At 44.0% G+C, this 17,860-nt stretch overlaps 1 protein-coding gene across 2 annotated transcripts; it reads left to right on the top strand.

Annotated features, from left to right (window-relative positions):
* Positions 1 to 2,017: 2,017 nt before the first annotated feature.
* LOC101070151 (poly [ADP-ribose] polymerase tankyrase-1) lies at positions 2,018 to 17,761 on the top strand. Of its 2 annotated transcripts, XM_011615319.2 has the most exons (28): positions 2,019 to 2,525; positions 3,232 to 3,456; positions 3,591 to 3,686; positions 3,966 to 4,002; positions 4,433 to 4,508; positions 6,946 to 6,966; positions 8,402 to 8,496; positions 8,567 to 8,633; positions 8,823 to 9,009; positions 9,109 to 9,230; positions 9,638 to 9,729; positions 9,823 to 9,901; positions 9,972 to 10,143; positions 10,227 to 10,306; positions 10,636 to 10,781; positions 10,862 to 11,027; positions 11,110 to 11,329; positions 12,880 to 12,989; positions 13,290 to 13,478; positions 13,564 to 13,813; positions 14,165 to 14,247; positions 14,323 to 14,443; positions 14,765 to 14,862; positions 15,020 to 15,094; positions 15,756 to 15,861; positions 15,934 to 16,120; positions 16,223 to 16,379; positions 16,796 to 17,761. In XM_011615319.2, exons 1-28 carry the CDS (start codon positions 2,075 to 2,077, stop codon positions 16,880 to 16,882), a joined length of 3,795 nt encoding a protein of 1,264 aa, XP_011613621.1. In that variant the 5' UTR covers positions 2,019 to 2,074; the 3' UTR covers positions 16,883 to 17,761. The 2 variants fall into 2 exon arrangements, with proteins under 2 accessions (XP_003974685.1, XP_011613621.1); XM_003974636.3 differs by lacking the exon at positions 6,946 to 6,966 and having other exon boundaries at positions 2,018 to 2,525; positions 16,796 to 16,934.
* Positions 17,762 to 17,860: the final 99 nt, after the last annotated feature.

Consider the following 17,860-nt stretch of genomic DNA (forward strand, 5'->3'; position numbering starts at 1 on the left):
CAAGAGTGGGTTCTGAGGGAACACTGACACATGTTCTACCTCAACACCATAAGTCAGAACTAGATCAAGGGTGTGGTTGAAGCTATAAGTTGGTTGGTTTATCTGTTGAAGAAAACCAACTGACTCAAGTTAAGAAATGAAGCCATTTCTAAAGCTGTCATTTATGACATCTACATGGATATTAAAGTCTCCAATAATAATGACTTTATCTGTTCTGAGGACCAAGTTAGATAAGAAATCAGAGAACTCAGATAGGAACTCTGAATGTAGCCCAGCAGGGGGCCGATATACAACTACAAACAAAAGTGGCTTTTCTGCTTTCCGGTTCAGATGGGTGATGCCAAGAGTCAGGCTTTCAAATGAACTGGAACCATGTTTTGGTCTAGGATTAATTAATAACTTGGAGTGATAGATTGCTGCCACTCGTCCTCCTCGACCAGTAACACGAGGAATATGATAGTTAAGATGGGTAAGAGGAGTAGATTTGTTCAAGCATCAGTACACATGCCACCAGGGCACCCAAGGCCAGAGGTGAATGATTGAGGTTACAGTCTGCTTTTCCTCTTCATCCACCGTGTTTGAAAGTTCTGCCTTCTGAGGTAACTGGAACGCAGCAAAAGACAAGACTAGAAGTTCAGCAAAGTTGTTAGAGATGGAAATATTGTGCAGCTCCTTAACATCATGGTTCAAGGTTGTTTATGTCGCCTGGAGTTGGGGCTTACAGGCGAGGGCCTGATGGCCAGGTCTGTGCCCACGGAACCCAGCCGTGCGGAGCCCAAAGTGGTGACATGGGTCCAACTTCCTGGAGGCTCATGTAGGAAAAAAAAATGCAAAGCCAAGGTTAAAACCATGAAGTTGCTAAAACTTGGTTTTAATCGACCCACAGCCCAGGCCCTGTGTGAACTACTATCATTTTAGCTTATGATTCATCATATATTTACCCAATACAATCAAATGTCATCACTATAACTGTGTTCTATGTAAAGGTGTGTTTTCAAATGCACCAGTCAACAAAAAGTTCTCCTCAGCTAGAAAGTGTTCTTCGTCATGCTGAAGCTTTAACAATGTGAATACAATATAGGAATGCTATGAAAACATTGTGCAGGACAAACAGATATGTTAGGTTGCGAGTAGCTGTCCATCCTATCTCCCAAGCTACCCTCTGAACAGGTCAGAATGACCTCCCCGAAGTTTATGCTATCTCAACTACCAGCGCCTCTCGTCCTTGAGGGGCCTGGAACAGGCAGAGAATTTCTTGAGAAAAGTCATGATGTGCCTAAGTTGAACATGATTGTAAATTTGTCAGATGATGTATTCCATAGCTGGGTACAAAAACTGACTGTCTGGGAGCAAACAGGGGCATAAGGTGCCATCCCAAGCCCGGAGAGGTACAGTTGGTTTGGTGAGTGTTCGGGTACCTCAGAGACTGGCGGTGGTGCTGCAGTGACTTATGTTCGAATTGACAGACTTTTTTTTTACCCACCACTAGGTTCTGATCTGGAAGATCTTTGCTTTTTTACCTTTATTACCTCTTCTGTTTGATTTTGTTGCTGCAATCCTGTTCGATTTTTTACTTTAACACTGGCCGATTTTGAGAAAAAGAACAATCCTCTGGGTCACACGAACACATAGACAGCTTCCTTCTGAGAGGAAAAGCGGGCATCTCTTCTTAGGCTGCTGCCAATGCGACCCGGTTCCTGGAAAAAAGCCAGAGAAGACGAGAGACAAGAAGTTTCATTTATTTTATTTTAAGTGTCACACTATCCAATGAATTTACTTGTATAGTATTGTAATTACACAATATTTGTTAAGTACAATCTTTTCTTATTTTTACTTTGAATGTGTAGCTTTCGCTATTTAAAAATGTTTTTACCTTTGGATTAATGCAACACATACTGAGATATGCCCTCTACCTCCCTCTTGCTATGGTAAAGGCTTTTTTCCCATCAAATTCTGTCAGCCTTTAACTTACTGCAGTGATATTTTGATATCAGCTGACCGGAAACAGATGACCGGAAACGAGCACTTTCACCGGAAAGGAGGGGGGGTCCTTATTGTCGCTGGAGCTGCTGTAATGGCGGTCCCTCGTCGTTCCTCACAACAGCAACAACAACACAACAGTTTACAGTCTCCTCCGCGAAACAGTTCTGTGTTGGCCCTTCCACCGACCACTGCGCCAATGGCGCTGCTAACCTCGACTCCGGAGAACGAGAGGGAGTGTAGCGTAGGGATCGAGACGGATCTGGCCTCCCCGGACCCAGCCGCCCCGACTCTGGCTAACAGTACAAGCTTCAGCACCACAACGTCTGGCGGCGGCTGCAGCAGCAGTAACAGCGTCTCCAGTCCGAGCTCTGGAGCAGCCAGTCCCATAGACGGCGGCAGCAGCATCGGCGGCGCCTTCAGGGAGCTTTTTGAGGCCTGTCGTAATGGGGATGTCTCCCGTGTGAAGAGGCTTGTTGACTCGGTGAACGTAAATGCGAAGGACATGGCTGGACGCAAGTCGACTCCTCTTCATTTCGCTGCGGGTAAGGAGCTAAGCTAACGGGACTTTAGCTTTGCCATCGGTCGCTCCTTATTATTGGTATCATGATTAAAGATACAAAATTGTGACACATCTCCAAGCTTTCTCTTGAAATATGTCAATAATAAACGCATCATCAAACGTTTGCCAGGATAATCGTTGTTGTCACAACGTTGGAATTAATATTCAGATTTTCAACAAGATCACAGAAATCACTCCAGAGTAAAGTGATCTTTTGAGATGACCATTCTAATCCAGATGGAACCAAATCAAACCTCTTTGTAGGAACCATTATTACGTGGTTTGCGGACGAAAATCTTTTTTTATTTATTACCTATCGTTCTGAATTTTTTGAAGCTTTAATACACGTATAACACAAATCAATTAATTGATCATCAAAGTTGCGTTATTTGTATATTAAACATTCACAATGCAGCGTTGATCTGTTATTTAATATCATAGCTAAATCTCATCAGGATACAAATCTTATCTTTGGTGAAAACAACCATGTCAGAATCTGATATGTTTTTGAGCTATTTCACGCCTGAAAATATCAATCAGTTGGTGCTCAGTTGTGTTGCAGCATCACCGGTGGTGTCTTCGATGCTAAGAGCAGGTGTAAGTGGATAGAATGAAAGCTGATCATAAGTAAACAGATGAGTTAAAATGCACAGTAGGGTGAAAATGGCTGATGAATGTTGACCTTTCAGGCTTTGGCAGGAAAGATGTGGTGGAACACCTCCTGCAGACAGGAGCCAATGTTCACGCCAGGGATGATGGTGGGCTCATTCCTCTGCACAATGCTTGTTCTTTTGGCCATGCTGAAGTTGTCAGCCTACTTTTGTGTCATGGTGCTGACCCCAATGCCAGGGACAACTGGAACTATACTCCACTCCATGAGGCTGCCATCAAGGGCAAAATAGATGTTTGCATAGGTAAGATCATGTTAATACACACAGATAAAACATTTACTAAATTACCCAATGTCTGCGAAAGTTGTTCTTCGGAAAATGTTCCCTGGCTGGGTATGTGAAAGTAATAAGATATTCTGCTCATTCCTTCCTTCTAGTGTTGCTCCAACATGGAGCTGATCCAAACATCCGAAACACTGATGGCAAATCTGCTTTGGATCTCGCTGATCCTTCAGCCAAAGCAGTTCTCACTGGTCAGTCTCTCCCTTAGCTTCTCATTTTACAGTAAATACTTATAAACATTGCCATAAAATGATCATTAAGTTGAAAACACCCACACTTCACATCTAATTGAGCCACAATGTTTTAGATGTAAAATGTGGATGTTTTTAAATAACCACCAAATCCAACCACCAAATCTAAGACTAGCAGAGTTCTAGAAAATGGATGTGTTTTTGGAAATTCCTGCAGACCTAACAAAAAACCCAAATGTTCAATCTTTTGAGCTCTAACTGGTATTTATTTCCATCCAGGTGAATACAAGAAGGATGAGCTCCTGGAAGCAGCTAGGTGAGAGAAGGTTTGACTTTACTGACATCAGTGCATTCTACCAAAATAAACTTCTTCAGTGATGATCCTGAGTAAGAGACATGTTTTAGACTATAGTTGTGATCTGATGTTGTCTTTTCTGTGAAACACTATCTGCACGTATTCCTGGTTATGATAAAATCGTACACTGATGATACATTATCAGATGTGACTTGTTAAAAGCTGTAAAATCTCATTTTCTCACATTTTCTTGATTCTGACATTTTTGTGCCTTGTTCATTATTTTATTTGTCCTGTTGATTTTGCGAGAACCGAAAATGCAGATTAATATTTTAAAATAAATGAATAGGTTTGTATCATTATGGATTGACCTTTAAAAACAGAAAAACTGCTGTTTTTGTTCACTTCTCCATTTGATCTCTTGTTGACACTGTGGTCGCTGTTGTTCCAGGAGTGGAAATGAAGAAAAGCTAATGGCACTACTGACTCCATTAAATGTCAACTGCCACGCCAGCGATGGACGAAAGGTAAAGACGCCTGACACAAATGTTAAAGCTACAGTTATCCTGTCATTTATTTACTGTGCAGCATAAAAATGCGTGTTTATTTGTTTTATCCAAACCCCTGTTGGTGGCCAGAACAAGGATGCAACCTGTCACAGAATTAGAATAATTTAAATTGTCTGCTGGTTCACCAGATCATTGTCAGCTGTCAGTCACCTGTATTAAACATGTCACCTTTCTTTGGACTCAAGAATACTCCAAGGCTACAGTTGTAAAAATATTCACGTTCTACAGCAAACAACCGTCTTTGCACTTGATCTTTTTAGGTTGTAGCAGATGCCAGTCAGCATCACTCTGCAGACGTTTCAGCCTTATTGACAGCGTTGCAAATAATGACAAGAAAGATTGTTTAGAGGTTTTTTCTTTTGAAAATGAGAAATGGGTTACAAAAGTTTCATTTTGTTGCTGCTCAGTTTGATCCTGAATTTCTAACATGAATATTATAGTTAATCTTGAGCTGCTATTGTAAGAATGCAAATATTCTCAGAACAAAGATTACATTTGGAGGCTGTCTGGACATAAATGACAAAATGCCAGTCTGTAATGTGACATGAATGCACCCATTCTTGAGGTTGCAATACCTGGTTGGATTGAGTTCTGAGGAACGGCTGCATCAGTCATTTGCAATGTTGTCTTCATCCTCTAAGAACTGCTGACATGCTGCAGCTGCATGTGTCTTCGTCCTGCACCAGAACCACCAGCCTGATAATACCTCTAAAGGTTCTCGGTCTGGTTCTTCTAGCTGGCACCTGGAGTTCTTTAGAGTCCTCTTGTGGACATCCCTCCCCAGGTCATCGCTAAATCACTCCAACATGGATGTACTGGTGCTGGGTTGTGCCACCGTGCAGCCCCTCCTCCTCTCCTGGTGTGATTTCACGCTGTGCTACAAGACACTGGATCTTTTCGTCGTCATAAATGGATGATAGACCAATGTGGAGGAGCTCTACTACTTACACTCCTGTGGGCTGCAGAAACCTTGCTCTACCGTGATTGAAGAGGACTCTGGAAAGGGCTAAACGGACTAAGAATCAGCCAGAAAGGCCGAAGAGCGGGACCTGGTCTGTGAGCGCTGCCTATAAAGGGGGAGGCTTACAGCTGAACAGGCTGAGATCCTGGAAGCATGACTGACAGTATGAATCCACCGAAGATAATGAGTTCCATTATTTATTCATTTTTACCTGCCAACATTTATTAACATGTTTCCTCTGACTGGTTCTGGTGGGTTTGGGCTGATGCTACAAAGTGAGCAGAAAAGACAAACAGTCCCATTTTTTCCTTACACACCCACTGAAGGCCACACACCAGATTTTCTCTTAGATTTATCTCCTATGAAACTGTTCATTAATATATTTTATCAGCCTGCTGCTTAAGTTGGTGAAATTATTTAATAGATATTTTCTATTAGTGATATGCTCTCCCAGATTACCCAGCTAATATTTAGACCTCTAGATTGAAAGAGAGTAGTAACAGAACAGATGGTTTTTAGATACTGTCTTTTATTATTACCCGGCTTGGGCTTTTATCTTTTTGTCAAAAAAGATATTCTTTTGCTTCTAATCACATTTTTCTCTGCAGGTCTACTTCATAAAATATTGAAATAATGGTAGTTTACAAGTTTAAACAAGAGAGGCACCATGATGTGTGAGGTGTTTCCTGGCCTTGTGACACCTCCCACTTTGTCATTTCGGCTGGGACACAAACAACAAACAGGTTAAGTTAACCAAGCATGTCCTGGTTCCTCCACAGAATATTTACTTTGGGGGATGTTGGTCCAGCACAAAAGTGAAGATGTCTCAAGCATTGCTTGGTGTCCATCTTAATCTGACCTCAGTTGGGGTAGGACGTCACAGCTGTTGTTGGTCCTGATTGTGTGACGGACTACTGTTGATTTTGTTGATATTCAGCCACTGATCCAGGTGTGCTGACAGGACATGTTAAGATCCTTTTGACCACTTCACACACAGCCTGGCAAAGGTGAACTTGTGAATGATGGAGTTGCTGTGTTTGACCATGTTTTATTCGCTTGGTCTCTGATGTTGATGGAGATGTGCATGTCGAGTGAGTCCTCAAAATCCTTTTGAATCTAAGATCAGCACACATACGATCTGCCTGAAAGGCAGCACTCAGAGTTTGCACCTGTTGATGAGAAACCACACGCATGGAGTCATCTGGGAAGATGTCCCTGGATGTGGTCAAACAGCAGAAATAAAGCCCTTTAATTCAAAGTGCAGCGTTTGACATTGGAGCAGAAGGAATCTGCCATCTGCTGTCTAAAATCTTACCTGAAATGATGTTTTCACTGATTTCTTTTAAAGATTGGAGAAGAGAAACAAACTGTCACTTAGTAATTTTTTTGTTTTGTTTTGTTTTCCGTGTGATTCTGGCCACATTTGTCCATCAGTCAACATCCCAGAAAATGCTGGTAAGTTGACCTTGAAAACAGCCACTTGATGCAGTATTGTGATTTTAGTTTTATTTCATTGTTCTTTATTGTAAATCCATCATTTTTCTTTGACCAATAAGCTGGCTGTCACTTGTTTAATTGCACATCATGGACCTGGGTGTTTGGGTCACTCATGTATCCTACCCTGATGCTCCTTGGTGTGTGTGTGATGGTGTGTGTGACAGTATGTGTGAGGGTGTGTGTCATGGTAACTACTCATCTTTTTCTGTCTTGGAGAAGGCGCTTACTGGCCACTGCCTGCTTTTCTTTGGCATCTGTCGTCTCCTTTGCACACTTACTTACACAATTGCTGCCAATCAAGCGCTCTTCACTTGGCCTCTGATTTATTTGATTCATCACTCATGCATGTTGAGAAGCTCCACCCCTTTGCATCTTGAGCAAACCTTGTGACCTTTGTGTCTTTTCGATTGTTTCCTGTTCTGCTGTCATGAGTGGAGCACGCATGTCCTTCGTGGTCATGAAATTTGAATGCTGTTCTCATCCTGCTGATAATGACGACTCCATGAATTGATCATCGGGGTTCTAACGTGGCTGCATGTGTGGAATGTAAGCCTGACCTGAGCTGGACCCTTTCTTTAATACTGTAATTTTATGTTGGAGTTCCAGCGTTGCTCAGACACAAAATGTTGCTTTCTCTTAGCAGAATGAATTTCATTTGATTTGACGGCAGGTGTTCATACTGCTTATCGTAGCTTTGCATCTTGCTACAGTTGCTCTGACAGCAGTTGACGGATGACTGGGCAGAGTGTTTAGATCACAAAACACCTACAGACTTTATTCCAGATACTTTAATAAAGTATAAACTATAATATTTTCACAAGACTGAGATATTTTGGTCAACATATTTCAAATGACCCATTTGTCATCTTTTAGATTACCACTTGATAACACTTGATCGTTAGGTCAAACCGGTTTTAACATCTCCTGATTTCAGCATCTTCTTTTCTCTTTGTTAAAATGAATTATTAAATTAAAATAAATCCTTTCTGTACTGTTTAATGATTTGAATAATTGCCCAGCTCTGTCTGTAACAAATACGCTGCTGTCATAGCTCAACTGTGACACCCCCCACCCCCACCCCGCAGAACCCACAAGATTACACCTTCAGTTCTGCAGAGCAGGAACAATATGGGATGTGGGCAGTTTTATTTAAAGAAAGTAAATCTAGATGATTATGAAAGGGGAAGTTGCCCTCTGTTGCTCAGATCAGCACCTTAATCGTCTGGATCCGTCTATGACCTCATGTCCTCCACTCATTGTCAACTCACAGCGCATCACCTGTCGATTGCAGCACATTGCTTCTGGCCTTCATCAGTCACTCGCACCTGTGGCAGCAACCAGAGACGAAGCAACCAGCACCGCTCCACTGTTAACAAACTCTCTTCTCTTGCAGTCCACACCGCTCCACCTGGCTGCCGGCTACAACCGAGTCCGCATTGTTCAGCTCCTCCTCCAACACGGGGCTGACGTTCACGCCAAGGACAAAGGGTGAGACACGCTGTCATGACAAAAACGTGCACTTGAATAGGTTTTTTAATTCTGATTCCTGACTCTGCAGCGGCCTTGTTCCTCTTCATAATGCTTGTTCCTATGGGCACTTTGAGGTCACAGAGCTTCTGCTCAAAGTAAGTCATCATCATCATCATTATTGATTCCCTCATATTCAGAGAAGGCTTGGGAAGGATAATCCAGGGTTTGCTTACTAATGCTAAAATCATTTTGAGAAGTTTCCTTAAAACAGAAGGTTTCAATTGTGTAATAATGTTAAAAATGAAATTTAAATACCCAACAAGGCAGCATGTTTCACCCTGCAGCATGGTGCCTGTGTGAATGCCATGGACCTCTGGCAGTTCACGCCTCTCCACGAGGCCGCCTCTAAGAACCGGGTGGAGGTGTGTTCCTTGTTGCTGAGCCATGGCGCCGACCCCACCCTCCTTAACTGTCATAGCAAGAGTGCTGTGGATATGGCACCAACACCAGAGCTCAAAGACAGGCTCACCTGTGAGTGCTGACACCTGTGTTTCACTGCTTCATCTGATTACAATATCCCCACCAGCCATCTCTCATCACCACGTGTTATCCTTCACTTTATCCTCTTAGATGAGTTTAAAGGTCACTCGCTGCTGCAGGCGGCGCGGGAGGCAGACGTGGCCAAAGTGAAGAAGACACTGGCTCTGGAAATCATTAGCTTCAAACATCCTCAGACCAACGATGCTGCTCTGGTCAGAACTTCACAAAACACATTTTTAACTGTGGATTCTGATGCTAAAAGTAAAACTACAGCAGCAACTTCACAATTGACCCAACAGCTGATCCACACCAGGAGCCTATTCTTATAAAATAACACATTTGGTGTCTTTTGGCCACATGGACTCAGTTAAACTCTTGATTTCCGAGGCTAAACACAGAGTTCCATCTCAATAGCAGAGTTTTCACTGGGTACAGTTAATGACTATTATTTTTTAGTCCTGGGAATGAAACAGTTTTTTTATATGGATGGCAATAAAATAATGTGATTAAACATGTCATGTTGATCATATTGAAATCTTCAGCAAAAGTGATATTGTACCGCTGCTGGGTTTTTACTGACTCTGATGTTTTGGTTTTTGAAATGACTGCTGTGTTGTAGCACTGTGCTGTGGCATCAGCCCATCCTAAGAGGAAGCAGGTGACTGAGCTCTTGCTGCGCAAAGGTGCCAACATTAATGATAAGAACAAGGAGTAAGTCCATATGCTGGATCTTCTGCATTAACTGATAAAAAGTGGTGTAAGGGCACAAATCAAAGCTTTCTCACTTCCTCTCATTTCTTTAAGCTTCATGACCCCCCTGCATGTTGCTGCTGAGAGAGCTCACAATGACATCCTGGAGGTGCTACAGAAACACGGGGCTAAGGTCTCTGCTGCTGTTATTTGCCTTGTGTGTGATATAACTGGTGTGCTAATGTTAGTTTGTCTGGCTGCAGGTGAATGCCGTGGACACCCTCGGCCAGACAGCCCTCCACAGAGCAGCTCTAGCTGGGCACATCCAGACCTGCAAGTTGCTGCTAAGCTACGGGGCTGATCCTGCCATCGTGTCCCTGCAGGGTTTCACTGCTGCTCAGATGGGCAATGAGGCTGTGCAGCAAATTCTGAATGGTAGTTACAGCAGCCGCGGGTCTGATGTTTGATATTACAGTTCACTAAGACTGAAATTTCTTTTTTTATTTATAAACGTGTAGAAAATATTCCCACGCGGAACTCTGATGTGGACTACCGATTCCTTGAGGCAGCCAAAGCAGGAGATCTGGACACGGTGCAGGTAAGGTGGACTCATGCTGGGCCAGTTGGTCCATATTCGCTGAAGCATGAACACAGATTCCAGCCATAATGAGCATGTTTGGGACGCTGCATGATAGCATGTTTGAGCAGCATGCTCGGTTACACCTCTTCCATCCATGCTGTGCTTCAGCTCTTCCTCCCTCCCTCCCTCTCTGTCTCTATCTGTCTGTTTCTATTCCTCTGTCTCTGGACTTTGCTATGCTTGTTAGTTTCACTCTGAAAGGGGAATTATTTCCTAAATCCTTGTGTAACATTTCATATCTGCTTGCTGCAGGCATGTGGTTGTAGTAAGTTCTTTCTGTCTCTCAGCAACTTTGCAGCCCTCAGAATGTGAACTGTCGGGACCTAGAGGGCCGCCATTCCACGCCTCTCCACTTTGCGGCTGGTTATAACCGAGTGGCCGTGGTGGAATATCTACTCCATCACGGAGCTGACGTCCATGCAAAAGACAAGGGGTGAGTTTGCCATTTTTAATTTTACAGGTTAAAATGGGGAGATTGGATGGATCCCAGCTCATGTGCTGCTTCTCCTGCAGCGGTCTTGTTCCTCTTCACAACGCGTGCTCCTACGGTCACTATGAGGTAGCTGAACTGCTGGTCAGACATGGAGCTTCAGTGAATGTGGCAGATTTGTGGAAGTTCACACCCCTTCATGAGGCTGCAGCCAAAGGCAAATATGAAATCTGCAAACTGCTGCTGAAGGTGAGGCTCTGTTAGGTGGCGTTCTTGTGGTCAACATCCAATATTTTCTGCTTTGCTTTCTCACAAAAGTGTGTTTGTGTAGCATGGAGCCGACCCTACCAAGAAGAATCGCGATGGCAACATGCCACTGGACATGGTCAAAGATGGAGACACTGACATCCAAGACTTGTTGAGGGGTGATGCTGCCCTGCTGGATGCTGCAAAGAAAGGCTGCCTGGCTCGAGTCCAGAAGCTCTGTTCTCCAGAAAACATCAACTGCAGAGACACGCAGGGACGGAACTCCACACCGCTGCACCTAGCAGGTAACCAGTCCCGGGAAATCTGTGGGACTTTAAAGCTGTTTTGACCTGTAGACATCACACTACGATATGTCCTCTGAAGGTTACCCTAACCCTAACCCTAACCCAAGTTGAACCTGTCCACTCAGCTGTAAATCTTCATGAATTACTGTATTTTCACGGCCATAAGGCGCACTGTATTAAAAGGCGCAGTCTCAGTTATGGGTGCTATTTCTGTATTTAAAACATACATAAGACGCACCGTATTATTAGGCGCGTGCTGAAACATACGGAAGTAAAACCGTGAGTTTCGACACATTTATTGAACAAAATATTCATTCTTCCGCCCCAAAACCATCAAAGTTTTCATCTTCTGTATCTGAATTAAACAGCTGCACTATTTCAATGTCCAACATCCCGAATTCCTCTTCTTAATCATCTGAATCGGACTCACCGACCGGTTCTGGTTCAGCGTTGATTTTGTGAAAGCTCTTCCAGTACATGAAGACGGTATCATAGCCCATGCGTCTACAATCCACCCGCATATGGTGGCATAACTTGCCCGCCGCTGCCTCATAGTCTTTGTGAAAGAGTGTTCGCCTTCCGTCATTCAGCGCTCTGTCCGTTTCCGTGGCAGCCGAGAACCACGGTGAACGACGACTTCTCGTGCCCCGCTGTGCATATCGCTGGTCCCTTTTTCTCCACTTGGGTCAAAGGGATGTCAAAAGTCAGAGGGATCTCATCCATGTTGGTGATGTGGCTGGGCGTGGTTATCTTGTTGCAGCGGTAGGTGCGGAAGATGGCCGCACTCTCCTGGTTAGGGTTAAGGTTAGGGAAGATGGCCACCCTCTCCTGGTTAGGGTTAGGGAAGATGGCCACCCTCTCCTGGTTAGGGTTAGGGTTAGGGAAGATGGCCACCCTCTCCTGGTAATCCGCGGGCAGCCGCTGCGCAACAGTTGTCCTCGCGCGTATGGAGAGATGCCGCCTCCTCATAAAGCGAAAACACTAAGATTGCTCGATTGCCATTTTCAGCCGCATATTCGATGACCTGCAGTTTAAAGTAAGCCTCATTCATACGCGTCTCGCTTGACCGGCGCCATTTTAGGGGATCCTTACGCGTAGGTGTGCAGCTAATCGATTGGCGGAGTGTTTACCGTAGTGCACCCACCAAAGGCACACAGCAGATTTTGGAACTCAGTCCACACACAAGGCGCACCATATTATAAGGCGCACCGTCGATTTTTGAGAAAATCTCAGTGTTTTAGGTGCGCCTTATAGTCGTGAAAATACGGTAATAGGAGACATCATTATTTGTTAACCAACCTTAACTAATAAAACTGAAGATGAGTTGGAAGAACTTTGATGGGATTTTTGGACTTTTTGTTTGACCAAACCGTACAGCAATCCATCCCTGTGTTTGGAAAAAAGCGTCTAAATGCCTTTGTCAGTTATACCATCATCCCGTTTGAGTCTGTCTACAAACTAGAATGTTTCTGGATTTAAAATGGCTACCTCTACCTCACTAAAGCTGCTAAATCACATATGTTTATTTACTTTTGTTTCTTTCATTGTAGCTGGTTACAACAACCTGGAGGTTGCAGAGTATCTGCTGGAACATGGAGCTGATGTAAACGCCCAAGACAAAGGAGGCCTTATTCCTCTACATAACGCTGCTTCCTATGGGGTCAGTTCAAGCTCAGAGCATCACACATCTTGTTTTTCCTGTTGTATGGTCTAAAATATTAATTGAAATGTGTTGAATTGTGGATTTGGTGTCAGTGGAACCGCTGAGGGTTAGGTGTAGTTTTGGTTTCTGCTTGTCTAAGCGATCTTTTCTGAAAAGTGTGCGTTTCTATTTTTATTCTGTGTAAAATCAGTTAAATTGACAATTTGGAAACAAGATCAGAATCAAAATAAAATTTTAGCTCTGACTCGGTTTCTGTTGCCACGATAACTGTCTATACCCTGACTCTCCCCCTTGCAGCATGTGGACATTGCGGCGCTGCTGATCAAGTACAACACATGTGTAAACGCCACCGATAAGTGGGCCTTCACACCGCTCCACGAGGCAGCCCAGAAGGGTCGGACGCAGCTCTGTGCCCTGCTGCTCGCTCATGGCGCTGACCCAACCATGAAGAACCAGGAGGGTCAGACTGCTCTGGACCTAGCCACGGTACGTCTCCCTCTAGTTTAGACCTCTAAGTCTCTTCCCACTTTACACGATGAACTCTCAGGAACCATTCTGGCTTTTCCCACAGGCTGATGACATCCGTGCTTTGCTGATAGACGCCATGCCTCCAGACGCGCTGCCCAGTTGCTTTAAGCCTCAGGCCACAGTGGTCAGTTCGTCGGTTATCTCGCCAGCATCCACGCCGTCCTGTTTGTCAGCATCCAGTAGCATCGACAACTTGGCTGGACCACTGACTGAGCTGGCTGCTGCTGCCGTCTCCACAGGCTCCACCGGAGTGGCAGATGGTGCCACAGGTTCTGACCGCAAGGAAGGAGAAAGTATGTTTGTTCCTTCGGTGCTGATGCCATTTTGTCCACCAGCTCAGAGAGATGGAGTCAGATGTCAGTGAGGATCCAAGAAAAGAGCAAAATTTAACATTGAAAAGATGCAAATCAGAATTCAGAATTACTTAAAAAATACAAAAGGGAGAAAAGGTTCCCATTAAGATATTTGTCATAAAAGTATAAAAATGCTGCTGACTGTTAAAATATGCTTGATATTCATGATTATTTAAAGTGAGATCTCTGACTGACTTGTTAGGGTCCAGTCAACACAGAGTTCTTACTTTGTATAACTATGACCTGGATGAATGAGAATCTACAAAGAGATATTCATGATATTGTTCACAGTGACGATGTTAGACATAAACATCAGTCAGTTCCTGAAGAGTCTTGGACTGGAGCACCTCAGAGACATCTTTGAGAGAGAGCAGGTAAGTGCTTCATTGATGTGACAGAAATGTCCCTGGAGCTCTCTTCTCTGGTGCCAGAAATATGGATTTTTCCAGATTACCTTGGATGTGTTGGCTGACATGGGTCACGAGGAGCTGAAGGAGATCGGGATCAACGCCTACGGCCACCGCCACAAACTCATTAAGGGAGTGGAGCGGCTGTTGGGGGGCCAGCAGGGTGAGACCAACACGTCCAGATGGATGACAAAGAGCAGATTTTTAGCTCTTGTTTCAGCTCCAGGTGTAGTCGAGGATCACCGTGGAATCTTCTCTTCTGTCTTTATTCCTGTTGTCTCTCCTCCACTTGCTCCATTCATCCTCAGACCAACTGTGCATGTAGCTGTTTGTGTACCAGTGTGTTAAGAGCTGAGGTGATTCTCGGTGCTTAGAAGAAACTGACGTTCTCCAATGGCTTCAAGCTAAATTAATACATTCATTGTGATGGATTGATTTGGATGTCAACATAGAAAAAAGTGTGTGAAGAAGAGTTGTTTTCCAGGTGCCAACCCCTACCTGACATTCCACTGTGCCAGCCAGGGAACCATCCTGATAGATCTGGCCCCAGATGACAAGGAGTACCAGTCTGTGGAGGAGGAGGTTAGTCAATTATCCACACCCTTCCATCACATTCACTGAATGTTGTAATAATTTGAGGTCACACAGGAGCTTGTTCCATTTAGAAAAATGACAGAAAGGGTGCAGAATAGAAGTCCACAGTTCCAATAACAGCTGGGGTACTGCTGGCTACTTTTAGATGCAGAGCACCATCAGAGAACATCGTGATGGAGGAAACGCTGGGGGTGTGTTCAGCAGATACAACATCATCAAGGTCTGAACCTGCAACGCACATTCTCCTCCTTCATACTCACACACCAGACCTGAACAATTCTGTCAGGCAGTTTCTGCGACTTTGACAGAGGAAGACCTCACAAGTGAAGCTCTACTCAGTGGCCATCCATCCATCCATCCATCCATCCATCCATCATCCATCCATCCATCCATCCATCCACCAATCCATCCATCCATCCACCAACCCATCCATCCATCCATCCATCCATCCATCCATCCATCCATCCATCCATCACAATCAAAATTGTTTCTAGGCGCTTTACAGAATCCCAGGGCCTGACCCCAAACAAGCAACAGTGGCAAGAAAAAAACTCCCCTTTAACAGGAAGAAACCTTTAGCAGGACCAGGCTCATGTAGGGGGACCCTCCTGCTGATGGCCGGCTGGGTAGAGAGGGAGAGGAGAGAATAGGTAGAACATAGAAATACATTATATTAAGTAAAGTAAGCTGCCAGTAGAGTCCAGTTGAGTGGGTCAGCGGGGTTGGAGGTCAGTATGCAGCTCTGAAGGCGGCGATTTCTGATGCTTAGACCTGTTTTTAGAACACCTAATCTTTGATTCACGCCTTGACTTAATAGGCAGGTGCATGTGTGGGTGAGTGTGAGCTGGTGCTGCTGACAAAGATTCATCCCATTGTTGCAGATCCAGAAGGTGGTGAACAAGAAGTTGAGGGAACGTTATGCCCATCGACAGAAGGAGATTGCTGACGAGAACCACAACCATCACAACGAGCGGATGTTATTTCATGGTAAACACAGTCAGGAAGCACATCAGTGTGAATGTCTGCTGTCACTGAGGTCAAGTGTGCGTCGTTCTCCAGGTTCTCCGTTCATCAACGCCATCATCCACAAAGGCTTTGACGAGCGCCATGCTTACATTGGTGGGATGTTTGGAGCAGGAATCTACTTTGCAGAGAATTCATCAAAGAGCAACCAGTATGTATACGGCATCGGAGGAGGGACCGGCTGTCCGACGCACAAAGATCGGTCCTGCTATCTGTGCCACAGGTAACTGGACCAGTAACCCGTCTGACCGGTCGCTAAATGAGGGTTTAATGGGAGCATACAATTGGACGGGAGGGGTCTGACCTCACTTCTATGATCTCTCAGGCAGATGTTGTTCTGCCGAGTCACCCTTGGCAAGTCCTTCCTGCAGTTCAGTGCCATGAAAATGGCCCACGCCCCCCCAGGACACCATTCTGTGATTGGGAGACCGAGTGTAAATGGGCTGGCCTACGCAGAATACGTCATCTACAGAGGAGAGCAGGTGAAGCTGCCACCAACACCACATTAAACTTGTACATTAACTGAATGGAGTCCACTATTGGGACCTGTACATTTGTCAAGGTTTAAGAACAAAATCACACACAAAGTTTCTCAATTCAAAGTATGTCGGCCTTGTCTTGTGGACTTTTGGAGTTCATATTTGGATGTCTGTGCTTTGAAATACACAATTTGCACCATTGCTACTGCTCCCGCTGGCGGAAGTTAAATGCATCATGGGACATTTCACTGTCCCATTTTCTGAACAAGTCACGTCTCATATAGACTTGATAAAACAGGCAGAGCAAGTACACTTTCAGGGATCTTGGGGCGTACTTGGCCACTATGTCCACTAATTCAGACTGGGCTCTTGATGTGTGAAGGTAGTGAATTTGTGGTTATTGTGTCTTTATCCTGTAGGCCTACCCAGAGTACCTCATCACCTACCAGATCCTTAAACCTGAGAGCGCAGCGCAGTCCAACGCTGGAGCCGAGCAGAAGTCTTAATTACAGCAGAAACTTCTTTGATTGCTCAGCAAATTTCTGTTAAACCTACGGTGATGACATTTAGTTTGTTTCATCAGTTGCATGTAAGCACAGAAGCATGTTAAGCCTGGTAGAGTGCATGTTACATTACAGTTGGGGGGGCGCTTGTATGAAAATACTAACTCACGCAGTGTGAGTCCTCGGTGCTGTGAGGTGAACTTCAAACACTGCAGACACTGAAGCTTCTTATAGGTCAAATCAGAGTTGCTACAACAATCAGATTTTAATTTCATCCCAAATGATTAGGGAAACCATATTTCACTTAGCTGCATCTTAACAAATGCTCTGACTTAAAAATGTTGATTTCCCCTCCCCCAGAGCTCCAACATCAGTTGGTTATATTTTTTGTTTTTTATTAGTGGAACAATCCAGGCTCTAGTCACTTGGTTGACATTTTGTCTGACTTAAGTCATTCTGAAATGAACCCAAAAACTCTGCATTCAAACTTGGAAAACCAAAAACAATTTTCAAGTAAAAATATTAAAACTTAAGCAGTCCAAGTTGTTACACTGGATTTAAAGCATATGACAGTGTGAAGGTAGGTTTCATCCTCCTTCGATTGCTATGGTTTCACCCACAGACATCTTTGCTAATGGAGTTGCACTTTTACATACAAACTTATTTATTAAACATTTAAATAGCAGTTTGTGGAGATCGTTGTACAGGTGCTGTAAATGTGCAGAACTGTTCCTGTTACAGTTTTGAGTTCATGTGTAAATGACATCAGGTTTTCATTTTGTGACTTTGTCTTTTTTGTAAATAAATGTTCATTAACAGATGTTTGTTTTAACTTTACTCATTATGTCTCTAATATATTAAAGATATGTTGAAAACTGTATATGAGAAATGTCTGTTTGCAATCATGAATCTAAACAGGTTTTTCTCATTTCATGTGTTCATTCTCTCGTTTTTTAATCTTTGCAATTCAACATTCACCTG

Source organism: Takifugu rubripes, chromosome 21 (genome assembly GCF_901000725.2).
Source record: "Takifugu rubripes chromosome 21, fTakRub1.2, whole genome shotgun sequence".
In the NCBI taxonomy this organism is placed as follows: domain Eukaryota; kingdom Metazoa; phylum Chordata; class Actinopteri; order Tetraodontiformes; family Tetraodontidae; genus Takifugu; species Takifugu rubripes.

What these genes read in the sequence shown, in the direction of transcription:
- LOC101070151 (XM_011615319.2), top strand. Translation starts at nt 2,075, where the DNA reads ATGGCGGTCCCTCGTCGTTCCTCACAACAGCAACAACAACACAACAGT. An exon ending in TCCTCTTCATTTCGCTGCGG is followed by an intron (nt 2,526 to 3,231) that starts GTAAGGAGCTAA and finishes TTGACCTTTCAG; the next exon opens with GCTTTGGCAGGAAAGATGTG. An exon ending in GTTCACGCCAAGGACAAAGG is followed by an intron (nt 8,497 to 8,566) that starts GTGAGACACGCT and finishes CTGACTCTGCAG; the next exon opens with CGGCCTTGTTCCTCTTCATA.